The following is a 25,989-nucleotide window of genomic DNA, read 5'->3' on the forward strand; positions in this document are numbered from 1 at the left end:
GTATCTCATGCTTATTCACTGTGCAGCATGTTATGTACTGACAGTCTACAGAGTACTCACTTTGACCCCGGTGGATTTTTACTTTCTATTCTCAACTCATAATTTAGAAAAACCCTGTAACTTGTATCCTCATAAAAGGTTTCTGTTTCTATTAAGCCTTTAAAATCCTTGTATGTTGACCAAAATCATTGATTATAGTTATTATCTGCAAAATTGCTTCACAGTAAAAGCTGCTGTATAATATAAAATACTTGGTCAATGGCAGAATAAAAAGCTGCTTAAACTATCAGAAGCATTTGAAAATAGGGCTGCAGCTAACAACTATCTTTATATAACTATTATTATCAACAAAAAAAAAGGTCAGAAAATAGTGTTTAATAAGTGTTTGAGTCTGTACTTTGATCTGAACTAAGTGTTAACATTGACATGCCAACATGCTGATTTTAAGCAGCATATTAAATACCCTGTCCCCATCTTCATTGTGCATGTTAGCATTGCAACAGGTATTTGGTTATAAAGCAAATATTGGAAAAAATCTCCATTCTTTTGTCCAAGAACCCAAAGATTTTCAATTAAGAGTTATTAAAAACCAAAAACAAAGGAAGATAAGCAGCAAATTTCACATTCAAGAAGCTGGAAGCAGGGAGTGTTTGACATTTTTGCTACTTAAAGTATTTACCAGTCACCCCAAAATGTCACAACTGACTCATCAATTAATTGACTTGTCATCTGTGCATTGATCTGAGATGTAAGTAGTTTCAAGTGCTCCTGCAATTAGCTGGCCACCGTTTCCATCTTCAGCCTAACATTACCTCCACTCTCAGCCATCCCTGTGGGGGAGGAGGGGGATTTGATTTTCTCTAACCTATCTAACCCAGTCTTTCATCGGTTGAGCAGGCTAACTTCCAGTTTAACCCATGAAAGCATGAATGGATATAAAATAAATCAAATTCTGATCGTGGAAGGAGTCATTTTAGAGGGGTTGTGATACTGTCGTTGTTGTAGCGACAAAGCAGGCTAGGGTGGAGTTATAAAGAGACCGACAGGGCTGGATATTTGCTAAAACTTTCTGGATTTATTGCAGAACAGATGACCTACAGTCATGGAAAAAAATATTAGACAACCTGTTTTCTTCAATTTCTTGTTCATTTTAATACCTGGTACAACTAAAGGTACATTTGTTTGGACTAATATAGCTGATATCTAGCCATTTTCTTATGAGCTATTTTTTGTTGTTGTATTTCATTATATTTGTCCAAACAAATGTACCTTTAGTTGTACCAGGCATTAAAATGAACAAGAAATTGAAGAAAACAAGGGTGGTCTAATATTTTTTTTCCATGACTGTATATTAATATAAGTCAGACTGCTTAGGAACTTGAAATTACATAAATACATGGCGAAAATGAACATATCTATTTGATCAAATAATCATCTAGTGATGTTCTTAATAGCTTTAAATGATCCCTTGACCCAGAAAATGTATATTTTGACATCAAGATTGACCTTCTAAGTGGCTTGGTAGATATATTGGTTCTCATAGACTTCATATGCCCATCAGAAATTGAAACCTATGGTGATAGAGAGCATGTGGAAAGAAATTTGTGCTTTTGTCCGACATATCCCCATTCTTCTCAAATCTGGTCCTAAGTGGCCTGACTAAGATGCTGGACAGCCAGGACGCCACTGGAGCAAAGTAAAACTAAACAACAATGTTGATATTGAGAAGACATGCCGTCTATGCAAAATGCTAAGCCTGTCAACAGCTTGACAACAACGCTAGCCCCGCCCATGGCGCTGATTAGCTAATCGTTAGCCCCCTCTGCAGCGCTCACCGGATCGAATCCTGTTCTAACCGAGAAACCGATGTTTAATGTCACGGCGCCAGACAAATCAGTCAACTCTGTCAACTCAAAGGTCTGGACCCAGACAAGTAATTACAAGAAGTTACACCTGAAAGAACCATTCTTTTGAGAATGTAATAATGAAGTTTTTTTCTCGTAAAAAATAACCGTTATTTGACGAGTGTGCACAGCCCAGATGTATGAAAACACATTTTATAGCCACAACAACAACAACAACACCAACACCATGGCTTCACATGGCGACAGCATTTAGGAATAAAACTATTTTAACCAGACAGGCTGTGCAGTGCTGTGCAGTGCAGCGTGCACGGACACACATCCCCGAGAAGAAGCTACTGAAAAGATAACATGTCACAGTCCGCCTTCCTGTCAACTTGTCACTCCTCCTGGCCGTGCTCTCCGGTCCCAAACCACTGGTCTCGCTTCTCATCTGGTCATCGCCTCCCCCTCCCCCTCCCCCTCCCCCTCTTCCTCCCTCTCATCTTCTGTCTCTCACACAGGCTTGCTTGCTTGCTTTTTCAATCCCTTGTTCTTTTTTTTCTTTTTTCTTTCCCCGCCTTGGGTGTCTCACTGTCTCCTCCAGCATCATGCTCAGCTTTCAATCCACACACACACACAGACACACACACACACACACACACGATTCCCACTGAGAGTGCCGCCGTGCCTCCCCTGGCCTCTGACAGCACTGACACCCACCCGTATCGCAGTGGGAGACGCTGACAGTTAAAGAGGAGCTAACAGCAGAAAAAAAAGTGTTTTTTAAATTTATTTTTTACTCCTTACTCATCCAGCTCTCTCGACAGGTGATCAGCAGATGTCGTCATGATGAGACATCAAACGATGACCTGAACGAAACCAGTGGGCATGCACACTTGACAGACACACCCCTTTCTGGGTTGAGGAAAAAAAGACGTGGGTTAAGAAACATGCTGTTAAATTTAGTCGTGACGTCGGCAATGACAGTGCAACAGAGTCTCCTGCCTTTTTGGATGATCTGTTGGTTCAGTGGTTGTGCCCTCTTCTTCCTAACATTTGGATAAGGCAAGAAAGAGAGAGAGAAAGAAAGAAAGAAAGAAAGAGAGAAAGAGAAAGACTCAGTAAAAGTTCAACAGTAATGGTACTGTAAACTAATGATAATTATTTCTTTTGCACACAACTAAGTGGTAAAGTTTGTGGATTTCTTTAAGTTAAGAGTTTGGAGTTTTGCAATTAATGAAGTGGAAAGTTTGCATTGTTGCACTTACTGTGCAATAAAAATAAATTCCTTTTAGATTAGGTTTGGCATTGGCTTTACTACACCGCCTCAGGAAAGAAAAAATAAAAAAGTCTACAGAGGGAAGCAGGCTGCCAGCTTTTATTCCACTCAGGTTTGACACGGCAGACTTCTGAAAGCAAGACAACCTGCTTTGGATGAAATTGCTCAAAGGGCTCACAGTAATACTCTGTTGGAATCATTATTCTAGCCACCTTTATTTCATTTTCCCCACAACTTTATTAAAGCAGCAAAGACCAGTGGCTGCCAGAGATATTATTCCGCGGGTCTATTTGCATAAAACGCAACAGGGTGCTTTTTTTTTCACCATATGGGTCTCGGCAGAGCTCTGCATATTTCTGAGGTAAAAAATGGAGTTATGCAGATTGAAGTAATTTACTCTGCTAGATGGACACGAGTGTTAATTAGACAGAGCTTGAATGCTTTGCAGTATCACAGCGTCACTGTTGAGATATGTCATTTGGATAGGGAGTAACCTGATAGCTTGTTAGCTTGGCAGAGAGCTGTGCAATATGCATGACCCCCGCTTTTTAAAAATCTTCTTGATATGTCAGAGCATAAAGGAAATATGTCACTTGAAGGATTGCTGCTCTCCTGTGCTCTCCGCTGTTCTTGATCAAATGGAACTTTTACTTGAAGGTGTCACTGTAATTAGCATCTCTGCAAGTGCGGGGGAAATGGATGTGGAAGGAGTGGGTGGATGAATGCATGTACGAGTGTGGGATGAATGTCACGCTTTTTCTTCGTTGCTTGTATATTGTGAAGTGAAAATCTCATCTTTTAATAATATAAATCATCCAGGAAAGTTGAAACAAAACTTTGATCCCACTTCATAGGTTTGGTAAAACTTCTCTGCCCACACAATGATGATTGACTGTTTCTCACAAAGCTGATAACAAAGTCTACCTTTCACAGATCTGCAAGAAAGAATGAGCTATCGTCTACAAACAGCATGATCCTGGATTAAAGCAAATTCAATCAATGCACATTTTAGAAGACTCTTTCATTCAGTTTTTTTTAATTTTGTCAACTCCTTTTGATACTCCTGAGCTGATACTTGTATTTTCCTAGGTAATACAGCTGCAGTGCACACTTCAAACACATTAAAGTGTATTTGGAATACAATTAAATAGCTTAACATTGAATTAAAAAATCCTGCTTCCAAGCTGATCCTTAATGGGGTTTTTTAAGTATAAAATATGAAACCCTCTCTGTAATGATGATGCCATTTTCGCCGCCTTGAAAATAATTCCTACTCTTTAAAAAAAAAAGTCCTCCAGCTTCAGTGGAGCCTTTGCCAGAGTTACCTAAATTAATATATATTCTGGGTTTATTTTCACTGTCTTTTGCATAGATTAAATGTTTCTTTTTCAATCTTTCTGGTGCTAGTGGGGCTTTTGTTGCACTTGCAGTAGCAGTCTGTCTCTCCTATGAGCTTGTAAAATGCAGTGAAACATCACCCACCATAGATGACATCAAAATAAAAGAGAATCACATGTTGAGCTGAATGAAATGAGTGCTGCACATGACTGCTACACAAGTTAAAACAACAAAGAAGAAGATCTTATCTATACATATATCAGCCTGAAGTAAGTATGTTGTTTACGTAAGTTACGTGAATCATGTTTTTTAAGGAACTTGCGGTAGTCATGTGACCCTTGTAACTACTTCACTTCCGGCATTTACGTACATTTTTACATACCTAGTTTAAACTGTCTTTTATAACACCTTAACAGGAAGTTTTTGGGAAAACCTAGGTCAGGTAGGTTTCACTCTATGCCTAATGAATCTATATAATGTATGAGTTCCAAAAATGACCAAAAATATTGAACTTTTTCATGATATTCAAATTTTTTTAGATGCACTTGTATAGCTAAAAAGCCCAAACACTCACTCCCAGCTGGTCAGATAGCGATGCTCTGTCACCTCACCTCACCATTACATACAGATGCACCAGGCACCCTTTAGTATGAGATACAGTGGGCCTTCCATTAACCCTTAACCCATTAACGCCTAAAGCGCCTGGAAAAAAATGCCTGGAAAGCCTATGGACGATTTTCAAATGACCCCCTAACACCTGAAGTTTTTCTGGAAATTCAACACCTACTAAATAATAGATTTTTCAGCCTCTGTAGCAGATAAAAATGAAATTCAAAAAGTATTTGAGAGCTTATACCCGTGGCTTTCATACGAAGTTGAGTTTATTTGTCCAAACCTTCAATACATTTTTTTTTTAAATCAACAAACTCAGCAAATGTTACATTTGACTGAATACAAAATCCTATGCATAATACTAATACATGCCCATTAGCAAGATGCAAACATGATATGACCACTGGAAGAACAAGACATAGTTCTCATTAGCCTACTCTAATAAAAAAATAAAAAATAAATAACAATAATAATAATAATAATAATAATAATAATAATAATAAATAATAATAATACATTTTATATATTGCATTTTTCAGGGTACTCAAAGACGCATAAAGGTTGATTGGTTCCGAGGGTTCAAAGTCCGGATCAGCAATTAAATGATCGGCGCTGTTTCAATCAGATCTCTTCCGTTACTTACTGCTGAGCTCCTCCGCTATAGTCGTCTTCCTCCATGATTTATAAGTTCTGGAAAAGTCCGATGTTGCATTGCGACACTCCCGCATGTATTCTGATCATGTTCTGATGCATTTCATTGGCCAAGAGACCGAAAATAGGTGGAAAAAAATACAAATACTACAAAATGACATATCCGCTGTCCCGGCCTTAATGGTAGAGTGACGCAACAGCGCTCCTGGCTTTAATGGTAGAAATGCGATAATGCTTTCCCGGCGTCAATGGGTTAATAGGGCACTAATTGAAATACCAAATTTCAACCCTAGAGAATATTGGAGGATATTACATACAGCCAGAATGTGTAATAATTTGAGAAAAAAGTTTAGGAGATTGAGGTGGTGAATCTGCAAGAAAAAAGTTAGTTTTTTGCGACTTTTTTCATGCAGATTTGCCACTTTAATCTAGTAAATTTGCAACTTTTTTCTTGAAATATTATTTTATTTATTACTCATTTATTGCTAATTTTAGATATCCGCTGAAGTTACCAAATATAGTTCTTTGCCTGATAAAGGGTTAACACCATTGACATTAGACGTTTAGAGCAATGGACATGATATAAAATGCGTAAAGGTCTTCATAGAGTGGGTGGCGGGGCGACGAATGGGTTAAACAAACCCCAGACTTTGACCCAGGAGACTGAAACCAAAAGTCAATATCGTTATTTGGGGTCAACCCAAGTGCAATTGCGTCCAGTAGAAATAAAGTGCAGAAATAGTTGTTTTTAAGCCGATAACTGTTCTTTTACCCTTAGACAAGTGGTTTAATTGCCTACAGTCAAACATTTCCTATGCTGAGGGATCAGCTCCAGTGCAATCTGCAGAGATCACATTGGGACATCCCTAAATAGAACTTTAACGATTTCAGAGAAAACTGACTGAGACATCAGCAACTCAGCTGGTTATTAGGATGACAAAATGGGTAATTTAATCACTACAGTATGTCAAGAGGAAATGCCTGAATCATACCATTAAAAAAAAAACCTTTGGTGTTCCTGTTTACTCAGTAAGGAAGACCCGGGGGTATTAAAGACTCAAACGCTACCTGAAATACGACACACAAGCATGCAGTGATTTCTGTGAGAAGAGCAGCGTGATGTAAATCCTCGACTAGATCAAAAGACAGCTCTACTATTCACACTTTGGCTGATTTCTCGTAACACTTGAAAAGTCACCCACCGCCTTCTTCTTCTTCTGTCTTTCTGTAATGTGCATTCTTTAACTTTCTCTTCCCTTTAACTTTTCATATGCAGAGTGGGAAAAGGTATCTGAATAGACGCTTTAACAACTGTGGAGTTGACAGTCCCCCACCTCCGCCAGCCGTTTTCAAAACCAAAAATTGGGATTCCTCTCCCTTTCTCTCTACATTCATTTTCACTTTTCCCTCACTGAACATCTACAAATCATTCGGGGAAAGGATAAAGGCATGCATACAAGGAGATGAATGGTTTAATTTAGATTGAAATTGCATAAAGTGGGCTAATCGGAATAGCTGACAAAAGCTCTATGACGGAGAAGTGATAACCTGCAGGCTGCTTCCTTATTGCAGGAGATGGGACTGGGAGTAAAGTGCTGGGCTGGTTTACAGGTCTAATTGCATGACTCAGTGTGGGGGGTGAGAGACTGACATGGGAGGAAACATTCCTGTGGGATTTAACACTTAATGAGTGTTACTTTGGATGAAAAGTTAGGACTCGCAGCTTTACATTCTTCACTTTCAAAAGTCTGTTTTCCATAGATAACTCTATTTTTCTTTGCTTTTCATACTTTTTTTTCATCACCTGTCGCTGTCTGGTTTGTCTCTTTCTGGACTTTGAGCGATGTCTTCTTCTGTTTGTGTATCAGTCTGTGTTTGCTGGTTTGTTTTTTCGTTTATTTGCCATTCATACTTCTGGCTTTTCTCCACAGCTTCTCCTTTAGTACACTCAAAAAAATGTTTTGTTGAATGAACATAATTTTATTATGACAAGTGGTTGCACGAAATATTTTTTATCTGAATCTAGATATTTTTATTATGTTGACTGGACTTATACATTTTAAGTACATTTACAAAAATTATGTTGTGTAATTCTTTCTCAATTATTTTGAGTTCATTTTACTCAAATTTTCTTAGTAAATCCAATCAAACCCACTTTAAATTAACTTAAATAAATTGTGTATGTTTTTAAAATATATTGTACTCTTTCAAAGCAATTAAAATGTTTAAATTATACCTTTTTTAATTAAGTTTATTCTAATGGACTGGATGGAATGAACGGTCTAAACTGACAAAAAAAATTGAAATTTGGATGAAATAAAATAAGATTGTTATAATTCTGACAATATATGTTGAAATTACATGTATTTTATAAGTGGAGTTAAATAACACATACTTTCTATTAAAATATGCTTAAATAATATATGTAACATTTACTGAGGGTCAAAATCACTTTTTTCAGTGTAGTCTCTGTTTCCTGTCTTTCTGGCTCACTCTCTACATTGACTTGTCCTTCACGGTCTATCTATGTGTCCATGCATCACTCAAACATCCATTTGTAACTAAGTCTGTTTACATGTGATGTTGCTGCCCAACTTGAGAACTCAGTCAGGGTTTTTGGCACTTTTCTACGTGTCATTCGTCTTCAGCTAAGCCTGAGGACACAATGTTGTTACCTCGGGTGAAAAGGAAGTTTATATCTGCGTCTCTGCATGCATTTCTTTATGCATGCCTGAGGTTAGTAGCATGAATTTTGATGTGTATTCGCCTCCTGGGGCCTATATCAAGAAGCAAGTTCAACTTTAGCCCCATTCGGACAAGATTAACATGGGGACCCTGCGTGAGGTGAATCAGAGTTGAAATTTGTATTACTTCTCTGAGTCGTAACTCAGCCAAGACTTAACTCACAGACAGAAAACACATATATCATTCAGTATGTCTCACACTTCCTAGGAATACCAATATCCAGGATGTCCATGGCGCATAAAGGTCCCTAAATCTGCTTAAAGGGACGTTTTAGAAGTATCAACAAAGCCTGAGGCTGCATAAGGTTTCTTCAAAACACATCAAATGAAGAGCTGTCAACCTGAAAACCTGTCCTTCATTCATTCATTCTCCATAACTGCTCATTCTAACTCAGGGGTGGGCCACATGACCAATACTACGAAGGTTGCAGGGGCCGGACCAAAACTCTGAACTAAATTCTGCTCAATATTAACTTAATCGCTTTATGAAATACATTTAATTATCTGGTTTTGAGCTGCTACTGATAAGAATACATGTTATAATAAGACTGTTAATGTGGAGTAAATCAAATATAGCAGTAAAAAGTAGTAAATACTCCAATCACTATATCACTTTTCCATTTATTTCAAACACAACTGTAAATTACCTTTAGCAAGGTTCCCATTGGTGTTTTTGTATTATATCGCTTGTTTTTCATGTTTGTATATTTTCTAGGTGTTTTACAATGTTGTGATGCTTTTATTTTGAAAAGGTGCCGTCCAGCGTGAAACGGGTGCTTTTATTTTGAAAGGTAGTGACAGGAAATAGCAGGTGTAACGGTAAAATTTATAACTAACGGTAAATAATAACGAGTGCTTCGTAATTCATATAAAGTTGATATAAAGTATCAAAAGGCTTCTATAGTGGCTGGCTGACAGGACACAAGGTTTGTTAAAGTTTATTTTATTCTGTCATATATATTAGTGGCTATATGTGTCGTCTTAACTCTAGTAAAAGTGCTTGTTAGCTCAAGTGCTAATGCTAATGTTTGCTACTCTTTTCCACCTCGTAGCTCTCACGGTGGATTCACAAGGTGACCAAGGAATGTCTTATTTTTATTTTCATGGAGATACGATTTTAAATAAATCTTGTCAACTATCAGTTAAAAAGTCGACCGTCATTCAGCCAGGAATGCTACTAAACATACATTCAAACCACGAAAACTATGTAGAGCATGTATGTTAAAACAGTAGTTCTCAACCCAATTTAACATGCAAAAAAACTAAAATACTTAAAAAAGAAACAAAATGACCAAAAAAGACACAAAATTATTAAAAAAAGACACAAAATTACCAAAAAAATTACACTAAATTACTAAAAAGACAAAATTATTTAAAAAAGACACAAAATTACAAAAAAAAAAGACACAGAATTACCAAAAAAGACACAAAAAGGCCCAAAAAAGGAAACAAAATGTCCAAAAAAAGACACAAATTGACCACAAAATTATCAAAAAAAGACACAAAATGACTAAAAAAACCCCACAAAATGACCAAAAAAAGACATTAAATGACCAAAGAAGACAGAGTTGACTTCCAAAATGATTTGGCGACCCCCAGATATCATCTGGCGACCCCAATTGGGGTCCCGACCCCAAGGTTGAGAATGGCTGTGTTAAAAAACTAGGTCACATGGAGCGCTGCTATCAACTTCACTCCAAAGTACAGACTTGAAACTTTCTCCCAATTTTTGTTTGACATTCCTAGGTCATGTAAAACCAAAGATATGATAGTTTTAATTTGATAGTACAGGAATATTTGAGCCTTGCTGTAGCTCTCTGTGTAATTTCGCACATAGTTTGTTTTGAAGAGTTGCAGCTAACAAGGGAAAAAAAGCCTATAAATATACATTTATGGGACTTTTTTGTAGATAGTTTTATTATATTTAAAATTTTACCTTTTTATATATCCATATTTGTATCCTATGTTTACATTTTCAAGTTCCAAAACAGTTCATTGAGCATATTTGTGGTTTTTATTGTAGTAAATAGTATAATTTTTCAACTCGGATTTCATGATTTTTGGGCTCAATATGTTGATAAAGTATTCACAAAAAAAAAAAAGTATTCAAGTACGGCCAAAAACAGCCAACATAGGCTCAGACCCCAGAGGGTTAACCTTATGCAAAAAGCAATACGTGTTACCTAGGTAACTCAGTGTTTTTTGTGGAACGCGTTTCTTTCCGCCTTCAAAATAAAAACACAGCAGTTGTATTGATTTTTGTAATTTCTGGGTAACCTCACCAGGGTGCCCAATGTCGGTTCTAACTGGTGACGAGAGGTGCTGGAGCCAATCCCAGCCGCCACTGGATAGGTCACCAGACTATCACAGGGCTGACACATGGAGACAGACAACCATTCGTGTTCTAATTCACTCCTACGGGCAATTTAGAGTCCCAAATTAAACCTAAGCTGCATGTCTCTTTGGAAGAAGCCCGGAGAATGAAATTCATGAAAACTGGGCTTCTTTTTCCTGAAAGTCATCCAGTGAAGCCTCTCAATGGCCAGACAGAGAACACATCTTTAATTTAAACCTGGCAGATTTAATTTAAACCCGTCTATGTCATGACAGTGATGGTGGTAGTGATAAGATGACGAGAATGCTGATGATCTGAAAGTGATGAAGTTTGACTTGTGAGGACCTTGACCTGGGCACCGGGGGAGTGGACTTCTGATGATGGCTGGAGGTCAATGGGGTGGTGGAGGGCCACATCGATCACGCCTATAGATGAATCCGTCATCTGAGTCTGGCTTTGTGTGTTCAGCCGTTCAGCAGTGCCGCCATTACTGCGGTGGCATGTCGTGTCTGCAGCAAGGTTATAATAGTTTTGGATTTTTCATTAGTTTTAGTTTTAATTTCGTTGTGATTTTTTGTTTTCAAATTCAGTTACTTTTAATTTGTTTTTTTAGAGTGAGTTTGCTAGTTTTTGTTGAGTTTTTATTAGTTTTAGTGTTTTTGTTTAGAGTTTTTTTGTAATGGGCTATGTGTTGGGTGCGAGATTCAAAGAGGTCATAATAAATTTTGACTTTATTTCCTTTGGCTTATCCATTTTAGCCCCAATAAGGTTATTAACTTTTACAGTTCTGGATGTTTTGAATTTTGGTTCTAGTGTAGACATCCCAGTCTCAGTAAACATATTTACCATGCGTTCCTGCATGTTCACTAACCAGCAGCTATTTTTTTTTTTTTTTTAACAATGTTTTTATTAATTTTCAATAAGAACATACACAACACATCAACACTCACCACACTAGCCACACAATGAAAAGCAGGCAGACCCCGCTGAACACACATACACAAAAAATAAATTAAATAAAATGAGTAAAAATTAAAATAAAATAAAAAAGTGTGTGAATATAAAACAACAATTACAACAAATAATAATATATTTAAAAAAAAAAAAAAAAAAAAATTGTTACACTCATTATGCTTACAGATAAATATAATCTACTGTTGCTTGAGAAAGTCCATTAAGGGTGTCCACACCTCTTCAAATTCTTGCACTTTACCCCTAATTACATAGGTTAGCTTTTCTAATGTAACACACATTACCAGCAGCTATTTAGTTGGAGCTAAATAAATACATTTCATATCAACCAAAAATGATTATGCAGTGTTGCCCCTGAAAAGCACAACACCCAAAGTTTACAGAGTTTTGCGCCAGCAACACTTTTAACATAATAACTAAACGGTTTGCTCCATCGGGAAAATTCCAACATTTTCTGAAAGCTGAGAAGTTGCTCTTTACAGCCAATATGGTGTCATTACAGTAATTTCACTTGCGCTTCTCCCGGAAGCCCACAAAGCAGGGATACACACACTCAGCAGTGGAGAAATGGAAACACTGGATTATGTATGAAAAAAGTTGACAAAGACGAAAACAAAAGACATTTTCACTATAATTTTAGTTAGTTTTAGTTAGTTTTGTAACCACACAATACAGTTTCAGTTAGTTATCGTTTTAAAAAAAAACTCGTTTTCATTTTTATTTCAGTTAACGAAATGATTTTTTCAGTTCTAGTTTTCGTTATTTCATTAGTTTTCGTTAACTATCATAACCTTGGTCTGCAGCATGGATAGTTGGATTGACAACAACTTTTCTCAGCTAATTGAAGACGAATGTTGGCCTAAAATGTAGACATTGATTGCCAAATATAATTTAGGTTTTCTAAAAATAACTCCTACTAAACAGGACGGCCTGCGTTTCTGTTTTACTTTCAGCTGAATGCGTTCATAGTTGCTTTTAGAACTTGGTTGGTGTAGATAATAAACAGAGATGATAATTATTTTGCATTCAAAGTCGATTACAGAAAAAAAGTTTTCAACAGCTGCTGTAACTAGTTAACATGTTAAGTCACAGAAACACCAGACAACATTGTGTCCTGTTTGCAATTCTGACTGAAAATGTTAACTTTGTGGTCATTAGATTGACATAGTCAGAACAACTAATGTTATATTTCACAATAACGCTTTATTAACGGTTGATTGGGTTATTCTGTGGGACCATGGCAGCACAGTTACCACTAAAGTTAGCACTGTTAACTTAACTGTTTCACCATTTAGCCCACTAACGACTATAGCTACTATGTAAAAAGTGTTTGTTCAGAGTTCATATTTAAAGTTTAGCTGTCTGAACATTAACCTCTAAAAACACACCTGCCCAGGTAGGTTCAGGGGTTAGGATTACACCAAAAAAGAAAATATAGCTTGAAGGCGTGCAGGTGTGTTTTAAGAGGTTAAATGTACTGTAATGTAAATGTAGGGTAAATGATGTGTTTTATTTGCAAATTGGACAACGGCAAAACTTTTTGGGAATTGGGCGTGTGATTCAAAGCTGGAATGGCTACCTAGTATTACTGGCAGGCCACAAGCAGGATCGCTATATTAAAATGACCCATCATTAACTCAATGACACAATCTTCCTGTAACAAAACAATGTGTCAGATGATAATTGGGCTTTTTCTTGGAATTACCTGCCCTGCCCTTTTCATTGTATTGTCTTCAGTAATCTTACATATTTTTTTTATCCTGTCAGTAGTCACGTTATTTTCATTGGCACTACACCCAGCGTACTCCCTGTATTGTGATCATTTAATCCCATAGCTATTATTGTCCAGTAGGTACTTACTGCGGCTTAGGGAGCTGTCACCCTGATACTAATACTGTACTGATTGATTTATGGTTGTGCCAAAAACTTTGTTTTGTAAGTTAGAAGTCCAGAGTGCGAAATTACAACTTAATAGAGCTTTTGCATATGTCCAAGTCTGCTTATTGGGAAGTATGTTTGAGTTAGATTTTATATTCGATTTTTCTGCAGTGGGGGTTGCCAAACATAGCCTTCCTCTAATGTTTTCATACATAATAAAATAAATCCACCATATGATAAAAACATCTTTCTTTTCTTTCTCTCTCGCCATGTTTTGTCCACCAGAGTGACTTTCATACTGTTCCAAGAGCTGCTGTGAACTTGTTGCATAAACAGTAAATTATGTGAGGTGGAGAGAATAATATGAGCAGAGAGTTTCTATATAAAGCCAGAGTCATATCACTTACTCAAAATGCAACATATCTTGCAGCTGCATTGTATTATAGTGTGTGTATATATATATATATATATATATATATATATATATATATACATATATATGATTATTATTGTAGGTGGAGAAAATGCTTTTCCGCCTGAGTTATTGTGACCAAAGCCGTTTTACTTTTATTGAAACAGAAACTAAAGAAAAGCCATATTGTTAACGCAGATGTTTGTTGAAATAGTAGAAATACTCTCTATTGTTTTGGTGACATTTCTGGATATTGACCAAAGCTGAAGAGAACTCACAAATCCCCAGAAATTCCTCGCCACATTTCCAAGGATTTAAATCGTGAATTTAGATATAATGGTGCTTTGAGCTAAATGCAATGACAAACAGTGACAAAGCTAACATACTAATGGTAAGCAGCTGTAATGTAACTCTGTATATTATCTTAGTTTGTTTACAGTTATTCATAATTTGCTAATTCCGGCATGCAAACTACAGCAGTTTTGCAGAATTTGCAAGAAAAAAGTGCAATTCACCCTATATAAAATTGCAATATATATATATATATATATATATATATATATATATATATATATACGGTGAATTGCACTTTTTTCTTTTGTTTTATCTTGCAAATTCTGCAATACTGCTGTATATCCATATCCGTATATATATATATATATATATATATATATATATATATATATATATATATATATATATATATACGGATATGGATATACAGCAGTATATATATATATATATATATATATATATATATATAAAATATATAGTATGTCAGTATTAATCTACAATGTTGCAAATAAATTAAATACATTTCTTTACTCCCTCTGCAATAATAAAAATGTAATTTGACCTGCCTGTCAGTCCGTTACGAGGGCATATTGCGCTGTGTGAGAAGATAGTAGACAGCAGTGCAGCTTTCTTGCATAATAAACAAAACAGCGGAGGTAAAAACGTTGCATGAGCTAACAGACGGCATATGCAGAACATGTATTAGGGCTGCACGATAAATCGGTAAAAAATCGCGATCTCGATTCGCACATACACGTGATCTAATTTCTACACACGTCGATTCTGAAGCAATTTATATCTGGAGCTGCAGAAGCAAATGCTCCTATTATCTCCCGGATTTTTTCAAGCGCCCCCAAACGCAGCACTGCCTGCCTCCTCCCTCAACCAATGGTAAAGCATTTTTACGTTAACATGTGATTCAGTGGAGGACGCCCGCCTGCAGTTGAGTGTTTTGGAAAGAGTGAGCTAAAGCGGAGGAAAGTCGCCAGTAAGGAGGGTTGAATGGATGGCAAAGAAAACCCAAGCTGTAGTGGCGAGAGTCACCCACCGTCCCGAACCGACCTCGTGCCCAAAAAGGGTTCACATTTAGCGGTGTGGAAGTATTTCGGATTTCAGCCAGACGATGACAAACAGTGTGAGGTGTGTTTTGCCCTCGTTGCGGCGCCGCAAGGCAACACTACAAATCTCTACAATCACCTTAAACGTCACCACAAAGTACAGCATGATGAAGCCGTACAAGGCAAGAAACGAACACAGACGTCAATAACCGCAACCTTGTACAATGCGACGGCATACCCACTAAACTCCAGTAGACATAAGGAGATCACAGCAGCTATCACATATCACCTAGCCAAAGATATGGCCCCAATAAACACTGTACAACATACACTCTACGTTCTAAGGAAATCAGACTGTTTGATGTGCATATGATGATAGGGGGAAGTTGTTATCACCTGCATGTCTTAATTTTTATTTTTTATTTTTGTTAAAGTAATTTATCTTCCAATGATTTAACTACTCCTATGCCCTTGTCAAAGTTCATCAGTGCAATAAACATTTTGTGAAAAAAAATCGTGCCAGAGAATCGTGATCTCAATTCTAATCAGAAAAATCGTGATTCACATTTTTTCCAGAATCGTGCAGCCCTAACATGTATACATTTTAGTCTCAATTATTTTAGTTAAATACGTGCAAATATATTTTATGTTGCCTTTTAGTACACCGTTTACTCTTGAATGAGAAGGTGTGTCCAAACCTTTGACTGGTAGTGTATATGTCAGTACAATTACACAATTGACGTCAGCAACACACGTCACTGTTTATGTGACACATGTTTATTACTGTCGTTACTGGAAGTTGTTTTTGTCATCATGTGTGTACACCCTTATTACTGTGCCCACAAACATAGTGTTGCTGCCTGTCAGCCCTGTCTGTCTACATTGACTTTGCCTTTGATAATAGCCATCAATTGTCATTGCATTTCATTGTAAATGTCATTCCTATTTATGTTTTAGATAGGAGAAGGTTAAAAAGCATGCTCTGTTCAACTCAATTTTCCTGTTTGTGACATAAATATACATTGAAGCAGTATTGGATGGTGCAATGTTGCCGGTATGATGTCAATATGACTATCAACAGATTATTTTCACTGTCTATTTTTTCTGAGAAATCGGTGTGTGCTCTGTGCGGCGCCTCTAACGTGTTTTCGTGGCTGCCGAAATGAAGCAAGAGGTCTCAAACAGGTTGTGTGGCCCGGGTCCTATCTGTCGATTTCATTGTTTTTCTCTATTCTTGTCTCGTTTCCCTCAGAGCCAAGAAGAAGACCAAGCCCTTGAACCTTAAGATCCACAGCAGCGTGGGCAGCTGTGAGAATCTGCCCACGCAGCGCTCGCCCCTCCACACCGAACGATCTCTGCGATCCTTCTTCTTCCCCTCCTTCATCCCTTCCACACCTCCCGTCCATGCTGAAACACCCTCTGCAAGTAAGTGAGCTCTTCTTTTTTTAATCAGCTCGCACTCTAGCTTATATGAAATGAGATTTTTAATATATCTCGTTAATATTCCAGTCCCTTTCCATATCTGCTTATTTAGTTCTAGGGGCAATGTTTTTGCTATATTTATTCAAAAAGTTTAGTGCACTGGGGTTGAAAACTCATCTAGGGTTCAGTCTGAATCCCACACTCAAGTCTTTTGTTTGTGTTTTTATTGATTTTTCATTTAATCACAGTCACAACATGAACGATACAAACATAATGAACAGAAAAGGATTGAAATCAAGCGCAACAGAAAACACACCAACAACTTGACAGCAAATAAATAGAGATATACAATAAAAAAAATTAAAAAATAACAACAGATAAAAATAAAGAGACAGACAGAGACACAGACAGGACACATACACCAGTTCAGAGTACTATACATACAAAGTAATATTTTTTCATGTGTTAAGTGGCCAATTAAGGTTTTTGATTGATTGATTGAGAATTTATTTGAACACAAAATAAAAGATGAACAATTAAAAACAAACGAACAATAATAAATACAAGACAACAACACAAAATGAAACAACAAGACTCCCACCCCTTCTCCCTATGTTAATTTACTATATTCAGTTATATAACAACAATATTTATATATAAATGTATGTATAACACATAGTAATGTAGTATATAAACTTATTATTACCATTATTAACATACATAACTTGTTATTAACTTACACACACATAAGTACACATACACCCATGTCGTCACAATGAGACAACAATGAACAAACAAACAAAACAACAACACACAAAAAAAGAAAAATAGTAATAATACATTTAAAAAGTAAAACGTCCACAATAAGTAAGGTCTTCCACATAAGAAATAAAAGGCTGCATCGAATTTCCATTTTGAACCCTGTATTGCCAAACAGTAGTCTTTATTATGTTACTTATATTATTACCTTTGCCCTAAAATCAGCTTTGCACCAGTTGTTTCACACATTTCAGTCTCAATCTTAAACCTGCACAAAAAAAAGAAAAGAGAACCAGAGCACCCGCATGCATGATTGTTCTTCCCACCATGATCCTTTTAGTTAAGAATATACTTAAGTAGAGCTCTGTTGGAAAATGCAACAAATGAACAATCAGGCCGTGCCATAATGACCGGAGGTGATGTGCTGTTGCACATTGGCAGCCTTATTGGCTGATGCATTATGGGCATACTGCGGAAGCCATTAGACTGAGGAGGAGATGGGGAGCAATGGAGGTCATGTCAAGGAAAGGAGTGATGAATGGTCGTCACTTAGTGTTGGGAATAGCTGCAGACCTTGACTAACAGGTATGTGGGGCCCGGCGGTGAATATTTGTTGGTAGAGGCATGACATGGAATAATCATGCACTATATGCATGAGAGGACAGACAAATAAAGATGTACTTGAATTAGAAAAACAGCCGTTGAGGTGACAAATAAGACGCTTTTGCTATAATCTCATTTGCTGATGTGTGCATGGGAGTTAAGAATAGCAATATAATTATTTAATTTGGATTCTACTTAGTAACCTACACTGGGCTCGACTCCAGGGCCCACATTTCCATGTAAGTCATTCAGTTGTATTGATTGTGAGGAACATCAGTGTTCTGTCCAAACAAAACAAACTCATGTTATCAACAAAGGAAGGTGCCGCCCTCCCACTTTTATGAGAATCGTGTGTTGCATGTCTTGTGGTAGGCGTAGTTTCTCTTTTGGCCGTGAATCAAATGTCATGTCATGCTGTTGACTGGTGCCACAACTCTCACGATCATATAATGTTCTTGCATGTATGAACAAAACAGCGGAGGTAAAAATGTTGCATGAGCTAACAGACAACGTATGCAGAACAGGTGTACATTTTAGTATCTATTATTTTAGTTAAAACGTGCAAATATATTCTAAGTTGCCTTTTAGTACACGGTTTACTCTGTATAATGTCTTTCCATGGTTTGCATGAACAGATATTAGTACCACTACCTGGAATTTGGTACCAATACCTTTGTGTACCTTTTTTTGGTACTTTACTCTCTCTGTTATAACAAAAATTGTCATTTTGACCTGCCTGTCAGTCCGTTACCAGGGAATATTGTGCTGAATGAGAAGGCAGTAGACAGCAGTGCAGCTTTACTACCTATATAAACAAAACCGCGGAGATAAAAACGTTGCATGAGCTAACAGATATCGTGTGCAGAACAGGTGTACATTTTAGTATCTATTATTTTAGTTAAATACATGCAAATATATTTTAAGTTGACTTTCAGTACACGGTTTACTCTGTATAATGTGTTTCCATGGTTTGCACGAAACGATATTGGTACTTGTACCTGGAATTCGTTACCAATACCTTTCTGTACTTTACTCTCTCCGTAATAACAAAAATGTAATTTTGACCTGCCTGTCAGTCCGTTACGAGGGCGTATTGTGCTGAATGAGAAGGATGCCATGTTTCTCAGAGAAGGTGTACATGCGAATGCTTTTGTCTCACAATCGTTTTATATTACTGAATTTTGCAGCGAGCATTGTCTGTGTGGAGTTTGTGACCAAACTATAGGCACACTGCCCTGACTCACTGTGACTTAAACATGCTGCAGGAGGGCCGTAGCTTGCTCTGGGACATAGGAAATGGGACCCTTTCTACTGTAGACTCTGCATGCACACATGCATGTGTGTGTGTATGTGGAGGATGAGAGGACAGAGACATAAATGACTACCAGTGTGGGGGAGAACTTTCAACATAGTTTCTCTTTCTAGTCCTTCAGCCAACGTGCTGTAAAAACACAATTACACTGCAAAAAAGGGGTATCTTAAAAACAAGATAAAAACACTAAATCTGAGGGAAATTATCTTGCAGCATGGGCAGATAATTTCACTTGACAAGATCTCTTGAATTCAGATTGTTAAATCTAGAAATAAGCATGTTGAACGCTTAAAATAAGAAATTAACTCTTAAAACTGGCCCGAGCAGAGTGCACTGCAAATTATTTGTTTCTTACCAAGATAAAAAAAAAACCTTTGGATTTAGAAGTGTTACATAATTTATCTTGTTTTAAGAGTTAATTTCTTATTTTAAGTGTTGAACATGCTTATTTCTAGATTTAACAATTTTAATTTAAGAAATCTTGTCAAGTGAAATTATCTGTCCATGCAGCAAGATCATTTCCCTCAGATTTAGTGTTTTTATTTTGTTTTTAGACGACCCTTTTTTGCAGTGTAGTCTCTCAACCAGATCCTCTCAGTTAGTGAAATTAGGTACAGATTGATTTAACTCGAATCCGAACATAGTAGTACAGACGTCATTTGGCCGGTACCCTTAAAAGCACCAAGGTCAGTACCCAACTCTAGTGCCATTGTTGTGTGATGTCAGATGACACAAGACTTTGAGTTCCAACATTGTGATTTTTCTAGTAAGTGGTCTGAAATTCTTTAGTTTTTCTGGACATTATTAAGACGAAAATGTAGATTATAAGTAGCTGGTAGTCGACTTGATGGTAGATAAAGTCAGTTCACTGCTTCGGCAACATGATGCATGGACAGACTTAAAATAGCACTATTTCATAAAACATTTATCATTGAGAGAAAGACCGAAACAGAGTCAAGTATCAGAATGAGACACAAAAAAAGACGTTATTTGATCTAAGTGCTGTAAATAATGATCACAGGCCTGCAGTCATTCACAATGAAGCCGTCTCCCATGTCTCCACCTGAACACGTGTGTGGGCGTGCACGCTGACAGAGCCACTGAGCCGGAGCGTTTCGAAGTAACAGTGTCTGCTCCAGGCTACAGCAGAGATAGTACTTCTGACGTAGACACTGAGTTTTTAGGAGTTGGAGGAAGTACATATTGCTTTTTTTATCCCGCTGTACTAGAAAGCATTATTAGACACGGTGGGTATCGCAGCTTGGTTTGGAAACCTGCCTGTATACCTAAAATCCAAGATAAGCCGTCCGCTGTGGACGGTTCTGAAGGTTGAAGGAGTCCTGCCGCTCCATGCACTCCTTCAGGCTGTCTGGGAGGAGTCTCTGGGCGAGCTCGCTCCAAAATATCACCTGTGACTGAATTCTCCCCCAGGCGTGCTTTTCAGTTTCCCCAAATACAGGTTGGACTGCTACCGTCAAACTTTGTGCACGTGTCCATTACAGTTGTAAACACTGCAGGCGGCATGTCAGCTTATCTGCATGATCAGGATTTATGTGTTCAAACATTCTGCAGTGTAAATGATCCGTCTGTCTGTCAGACTGTAGTTCCTGTTAACAGCTGCAGCACTGAGTTTAAGAGGAGAATATCCTGAGCAGATAATAAGGTTTCTTTGTCAAATCAGATACAAGTTTTTGTTCACATTTTAGATTGTCAAACAACAACAAGCCAAACAAATAAAAGCAGACTTTCACCCAGGAGAACGGGGTTTGTGTGTGTGAAAACAAAAAAAAACACTTTTTATATACCTTATGTTTTTATGTAACTTCCGTGGCTAGAGTGCCCCTGATAACTACTTCATTGCCGGCATTTACGTGCATTTATTAACATTTTAAACTGTCTTTTATAATGCCTTACCAGGAAGTTTTTTGCCTTATACCTAGGTCAGTGCACTTACAGCCTAAATTCATTGAAACTGCAGCCTTGTTTTACAACCACGAAAATGTAACAAAAACCTTATATAACACAGAATGACAACTCTTATTTTGTTAAAAAAATTTGACACAATTCCAGCCTTTACTGTAAAAATGTCATTATTTAGGTTAAACTCTATAATTTAAAATCCTTTAGTATTTTATATGTAGATTTCCAAATGTTAAAATGTTATTGTGTAATGTGTATATGTTATTGTTCGCTAAAATGAAAATATAACGCTTTTTAGTCTATATAAGGTGTATTTATTTGTGAATCACTGAGTAAAGAAAAATAGAAATGTTTCATTTTTCTGTAAAGCTCCTCAGCTGACCCCTGGGGTCTACAGTTGTTATTTTAGGAATGGCATACGTGTGTGTGTGTGTGTGTGTGTGTGTGTGTTTCTTAACGCTTGTGTGAACATGCGCCCGCTAAGCCAGGCTAAACATCCGTCCCGGGTCTATGTTTGGGATTATGGTATCACTGCCATCTCATACGTCAGGCCCCTCCAGCCAACAGCATTATCACTCATCTCTCTAGTCGTCTGAATCAAAACAGATGGAGGACCCACAAGACTGGCTGAGGTGACCAAACGCTGTCTGCTGGGGATGAGTCAGCGCCCAGGCAAAGCTGAAACATCAGCGTCTTCTTATGAGGTTGTTTCTTTCCACCTGATAGTAATAGTCTGGTATAGATGGATAACCTGCAAGATTCACATCAGTGTCTCTTTGCTAAGATGGTTTTTATTTTGGTGCATGGTTGAAGATGTGATGGAGGAAAAAGCTGATATTGTGTGCTGATGTTAAGTTTATTTAAATGTGTGAAGTAACATTGACAACTAGAAAATTTCCTCTAGGGAAATTCTGAAAGGGCCACGGGGGCTACTGCCGGTGTGTGTACACTATGATGAGATTCTTCAGAGATTTCAAACTATGCCCTTTAACCTTAAAGTGTGTGTGTGTGTGTGTGTGTGTGTGTGAGTGAGTGAGTGTGTGAAACGTGTATCTGGAGGAGTGTGAGCGCTTACGCGCGCATTTGTGTGTGTGTGTGTGTAGCGAAAATCGCATAAAGTTACCTGTGTGTGTGTGTGTGTGTGTGTGTGTGTTTATGTGTGTGTAATTAAAATCACATAAAGTTACCTGTGTGTGTGTGTGTGTGTGTGTGCGTGTGTGTTTCAAGCGTGTGTATGTATGTGTGAGGAGTGTGCGCGCTTACGTGCATGTGTGTGTGTGTATCTGTAACTGTAATCACATCAAAGATCAAAGGCAATCAGATCAAAGCAATCAACAGAATTAACTGACACCAGTGACAGCAGAGGTGGACAGACTGGAATTTCTGGCCTTGAACAGAAAGCATTTTTGGCAAATAAGTAATACTTTCCTCAACAGACAAACTCTTTCAGTGTCCCACAACATGCTTTCTTTCAACTAACATCTTCATTACCAATGGAGCCAGTGAATAGATCAGACTTTCACCAAATCGACTTGGTAGAACGGTGAAAACGTCTGGGCTTCCAAGAAACTCCATAAATGCATAACCCTGGTTGTTTTTTAATGTTGTTGTTTTTTGCGCCTATTTCAACAATAACTGCAGTTATGGCGGCTAGCATTAGTACTGGTTCCTTCAGCTGCCATTACTGTTTGGCAAGCAGCCTCTATTTGTGACAAAATGTTTAAAACTCTTCCGCGAAGCATTTACCTTGGCATCATTCCTAATGACATATCATGGGAACATCCACACAAATATATGCTTTTCAAGCCTAGTAACTTCTTTTTTACAGCCAGAGACTGTAGTTTTCTAGCAAATGCTCAATCAGCCTTACTTTAATAGTGCATTTCTTTTGCGCTGTCTTGTAGGCTGTGTAGTGTTCCTGGTAATAAAAGTAACATGCAGGTGCAGCCAAAACTCACATGGAAACCTCACACCCTAATTTGTCCTGGTATGTTGTTTTTAATGTCCTTCAGCTTCTGTGGTTTTGGTTTTTATAGTGATGAAAGGCTTACACAGAACACTATGCTCTTTCAAGCATTTACCTTGGCCTCATGCCTAATGACGAACCATGGGAACATCAAAATACAGTCCTGACATTTGTTTTGCCCTTACACCTGTTAGAAAAATGTAACTTGCGAAAAGTCGGATCCTTTGTAGATCGTGGCAAAGATAACACTGAAATATAAACAAGAAGTGTTTATGATCTGCTTGGTTTTTGCAACAGTCTGTTTCCAACACAAATGAACATGTTCTGACGAGACAAGAGTGCATTGGATCATAAGTACAATTAATGAATTAATAATTACATTAATTACAATTTAGTCTGAGCTGTTTTTGTACAGCTAGTTGCAGCGAACGTTTGTATGGAGCCTGTTTCATCAGGCGACCTCACCATGTGGATGAACTGACACACAAAAGTCTGCCTTTTTTCAAACAAAGAGCCCTGAAAGGACTTCACATCCCATGGTGCCTCTGCTCTGCACCTTGGTGACAGATTCAGATCCTGGCTTCCCATTGAATGAGACCCACTGGAACTCAGAAGTGTTCCTGTGACGTGTCAATAACAGTATTGGCCCCGAAATGGCTTGAAATACATGTTAATTTGTTGAAATGAGGTGGGATGGGGGAACAGCCAGATTATCACGTAGAGCCAACAGAAATGTCGCTCTCACAACAGATGGTGAGGATGGCTGAGAGGTTAATGCAAGGAGACATTTATCTACCTTTTCAAACCCAACGGGAAGACCAAAACCAAGAACGTGTTTGTCGATTTCTCTTAATACTTTCTGGCTTTCTGATAGTTGCTAACGAAGCTTTGACTCTTTCAAAGAGTCACAAAATTATGCTTTTAAAGTCTAGTAACTTCTTTTTTACAGCCAGAGACTGTAGTTTTCTAGCAAATGCTCAATCAGCCTTAATTTGATAGTGCATTTCTTTTGCGCAGTCTTGTAGGCTGCGTAGTGTTCCTGGTAATAAAAGCAATGTGAAGGTGCAGCCAAAACTCACATGGAAACCTCACACCCTAGTTTGTCCTGGTATGTTGTTTTGAATGTCCCTCATCTTCTATGGTTTTGGTTTTTATAGTGATGAAAGACTTACACAGAACACTACGCTCTTTCAAGCATTTACCTTGGCCTCATGACCATGGGAACAACAAAATACAGTCCTGACATTTGTTTTGCCCTTACACCTGTTAGAAAAATGTAACTTGCGAAAAGTCGGATCCTTTGTAGATCGTGGCAAAGATAACACTGAAATGTAAACAAGTGTTTATGATTTGCTTGGTTTTTGCAACAGTCTTTCCAACACAAATTAACATGTTCTGACGAGACAAGGGTGCATTGGATCATAAGTACAATTAATGAATTAATAATTACATTAATTACAATTTAGTCTGAGCTGTTTTTGTACGGCTAGTTTCACCGAACGTTTGTACGGAGCCTGTTTCATCAGGCGACCTCACCATGTGGATGAACTGACACACAAAAGTCTGCCTTTTTTCAAACAAAGAGCCCTGAAAGGACTTCACATCCCATGGTGCCTCTGCCCTGCACCTTGGTGACAGATTCAGATCCTGGCTTCCCATTGAATGAGACCCACTGGAACTCAGAAGTGTTCCTGTGACGTGTCAATAACAGTATTGGCCCCGAAATGGCTTGAAATACATGTTAATTTGTTGAAATGAGGTGGGATGGGGGAACAGCCAGATTATCACGTAGAGCCAACAGAAATGTCGCTCTCACTACAGATGGTGAGGATGGCTGAGAGGTTAATGCAAGGAGACATTTTTCTACCTTTTCTAACCCAACGGGAAGACCAAAACCAAGAACGTGTTTGTCGATTTCTCTTAATACTTTCTGGTTTTCTGATAGTTGCTAACGAAGCTTTGACTCTTTCAAAGGGTCACAAATTTATGCTTTTAAAGCCTAGTAACTTCTTTTTTACAGCCAGAGACTGTAGTTTTCTAGCAAATGCTCAATCAGCCTTAATTTGATAGTGCATTTCTTTTGTGCAGTCTTGTAGGCTGCGTAGTGTTCCTGGTAATAAAAGTAACGTGCGGGTGCAGCCAAAACTCACATGTAAACCTCACACCCTAGTTTGTCCTGGTATGTTGTTTTGAATGTCCCTCATCTTCTATGGTTTTGGTTTTTATACTGATGAAAGACTTACACAGAACACTACGCTCTTTCAAGCATTTACCTTGGTCTCATGCCTGATGACGAACCATGGGAACATCAAAATACAGTCCTGACATTTGTTTTGCCCTTACACCTGTTAGAAAAATGTAACTTGCGAAAAGTCGGATCCTTTGTAGATTGTGGCAAAGATAACACTGAAATATAAACAAGAAGTGTTTATGATCTGCTTGGTTTTTGCAACAGTCTGTTTCCAACACAAATTAACATGTTCTGACGAGACAAGGGTTCATTGGATCATAAGTACAATTAATGAATTAATAATTACATTAATTACAATTTAGTCTGAGCTGTTTTTGTATGGCTAGTTTCACCAAACGT

At 37.7% G+C, this 25,989-nt stretch overlaps 1 protein-coding gene across 3 annotated transcripts in view; it reads left to right on the forward strand.

Annotated features, from left to right (window-relative positions):
- Positions 1-25,989, forward strand: part of ksr2 (kinase suppressor of ras 2) — a 191,141-nt gene that overhangs the window by 81,915 nt on the left and 83,237 nt on the right. For all 3 annotated transcript variants that reach the window (XM_059336669.1, XM_059336668.1, XM_059336671.1), the window contains one exon: positions 16,670-16,842. In XM_059336669.1, coding sequence (XP_059192652.1) covers positions 16,670-16,842 — 173 coding nt within the window. The remainder of the gene's footprint in view (positions 1-16,669; positions 16,843-25,989) is intronic.

Source organism: Centropristis striata, chromosome 7 (genome assembly GCF_030273125.1).
Source record: "Centropristis striata isolate RG_2023a ecotype Rhode Island chromosome 7, C.striata_1.0, whole genome shotgun sequence".
Classification (NCBI taxonomy): domain Eukaryota; kingdom Metazoa; phylum Chordata; class Actinopteri; order Perciformes; family Serranidae; genus Centropristis; species Centropristis striata.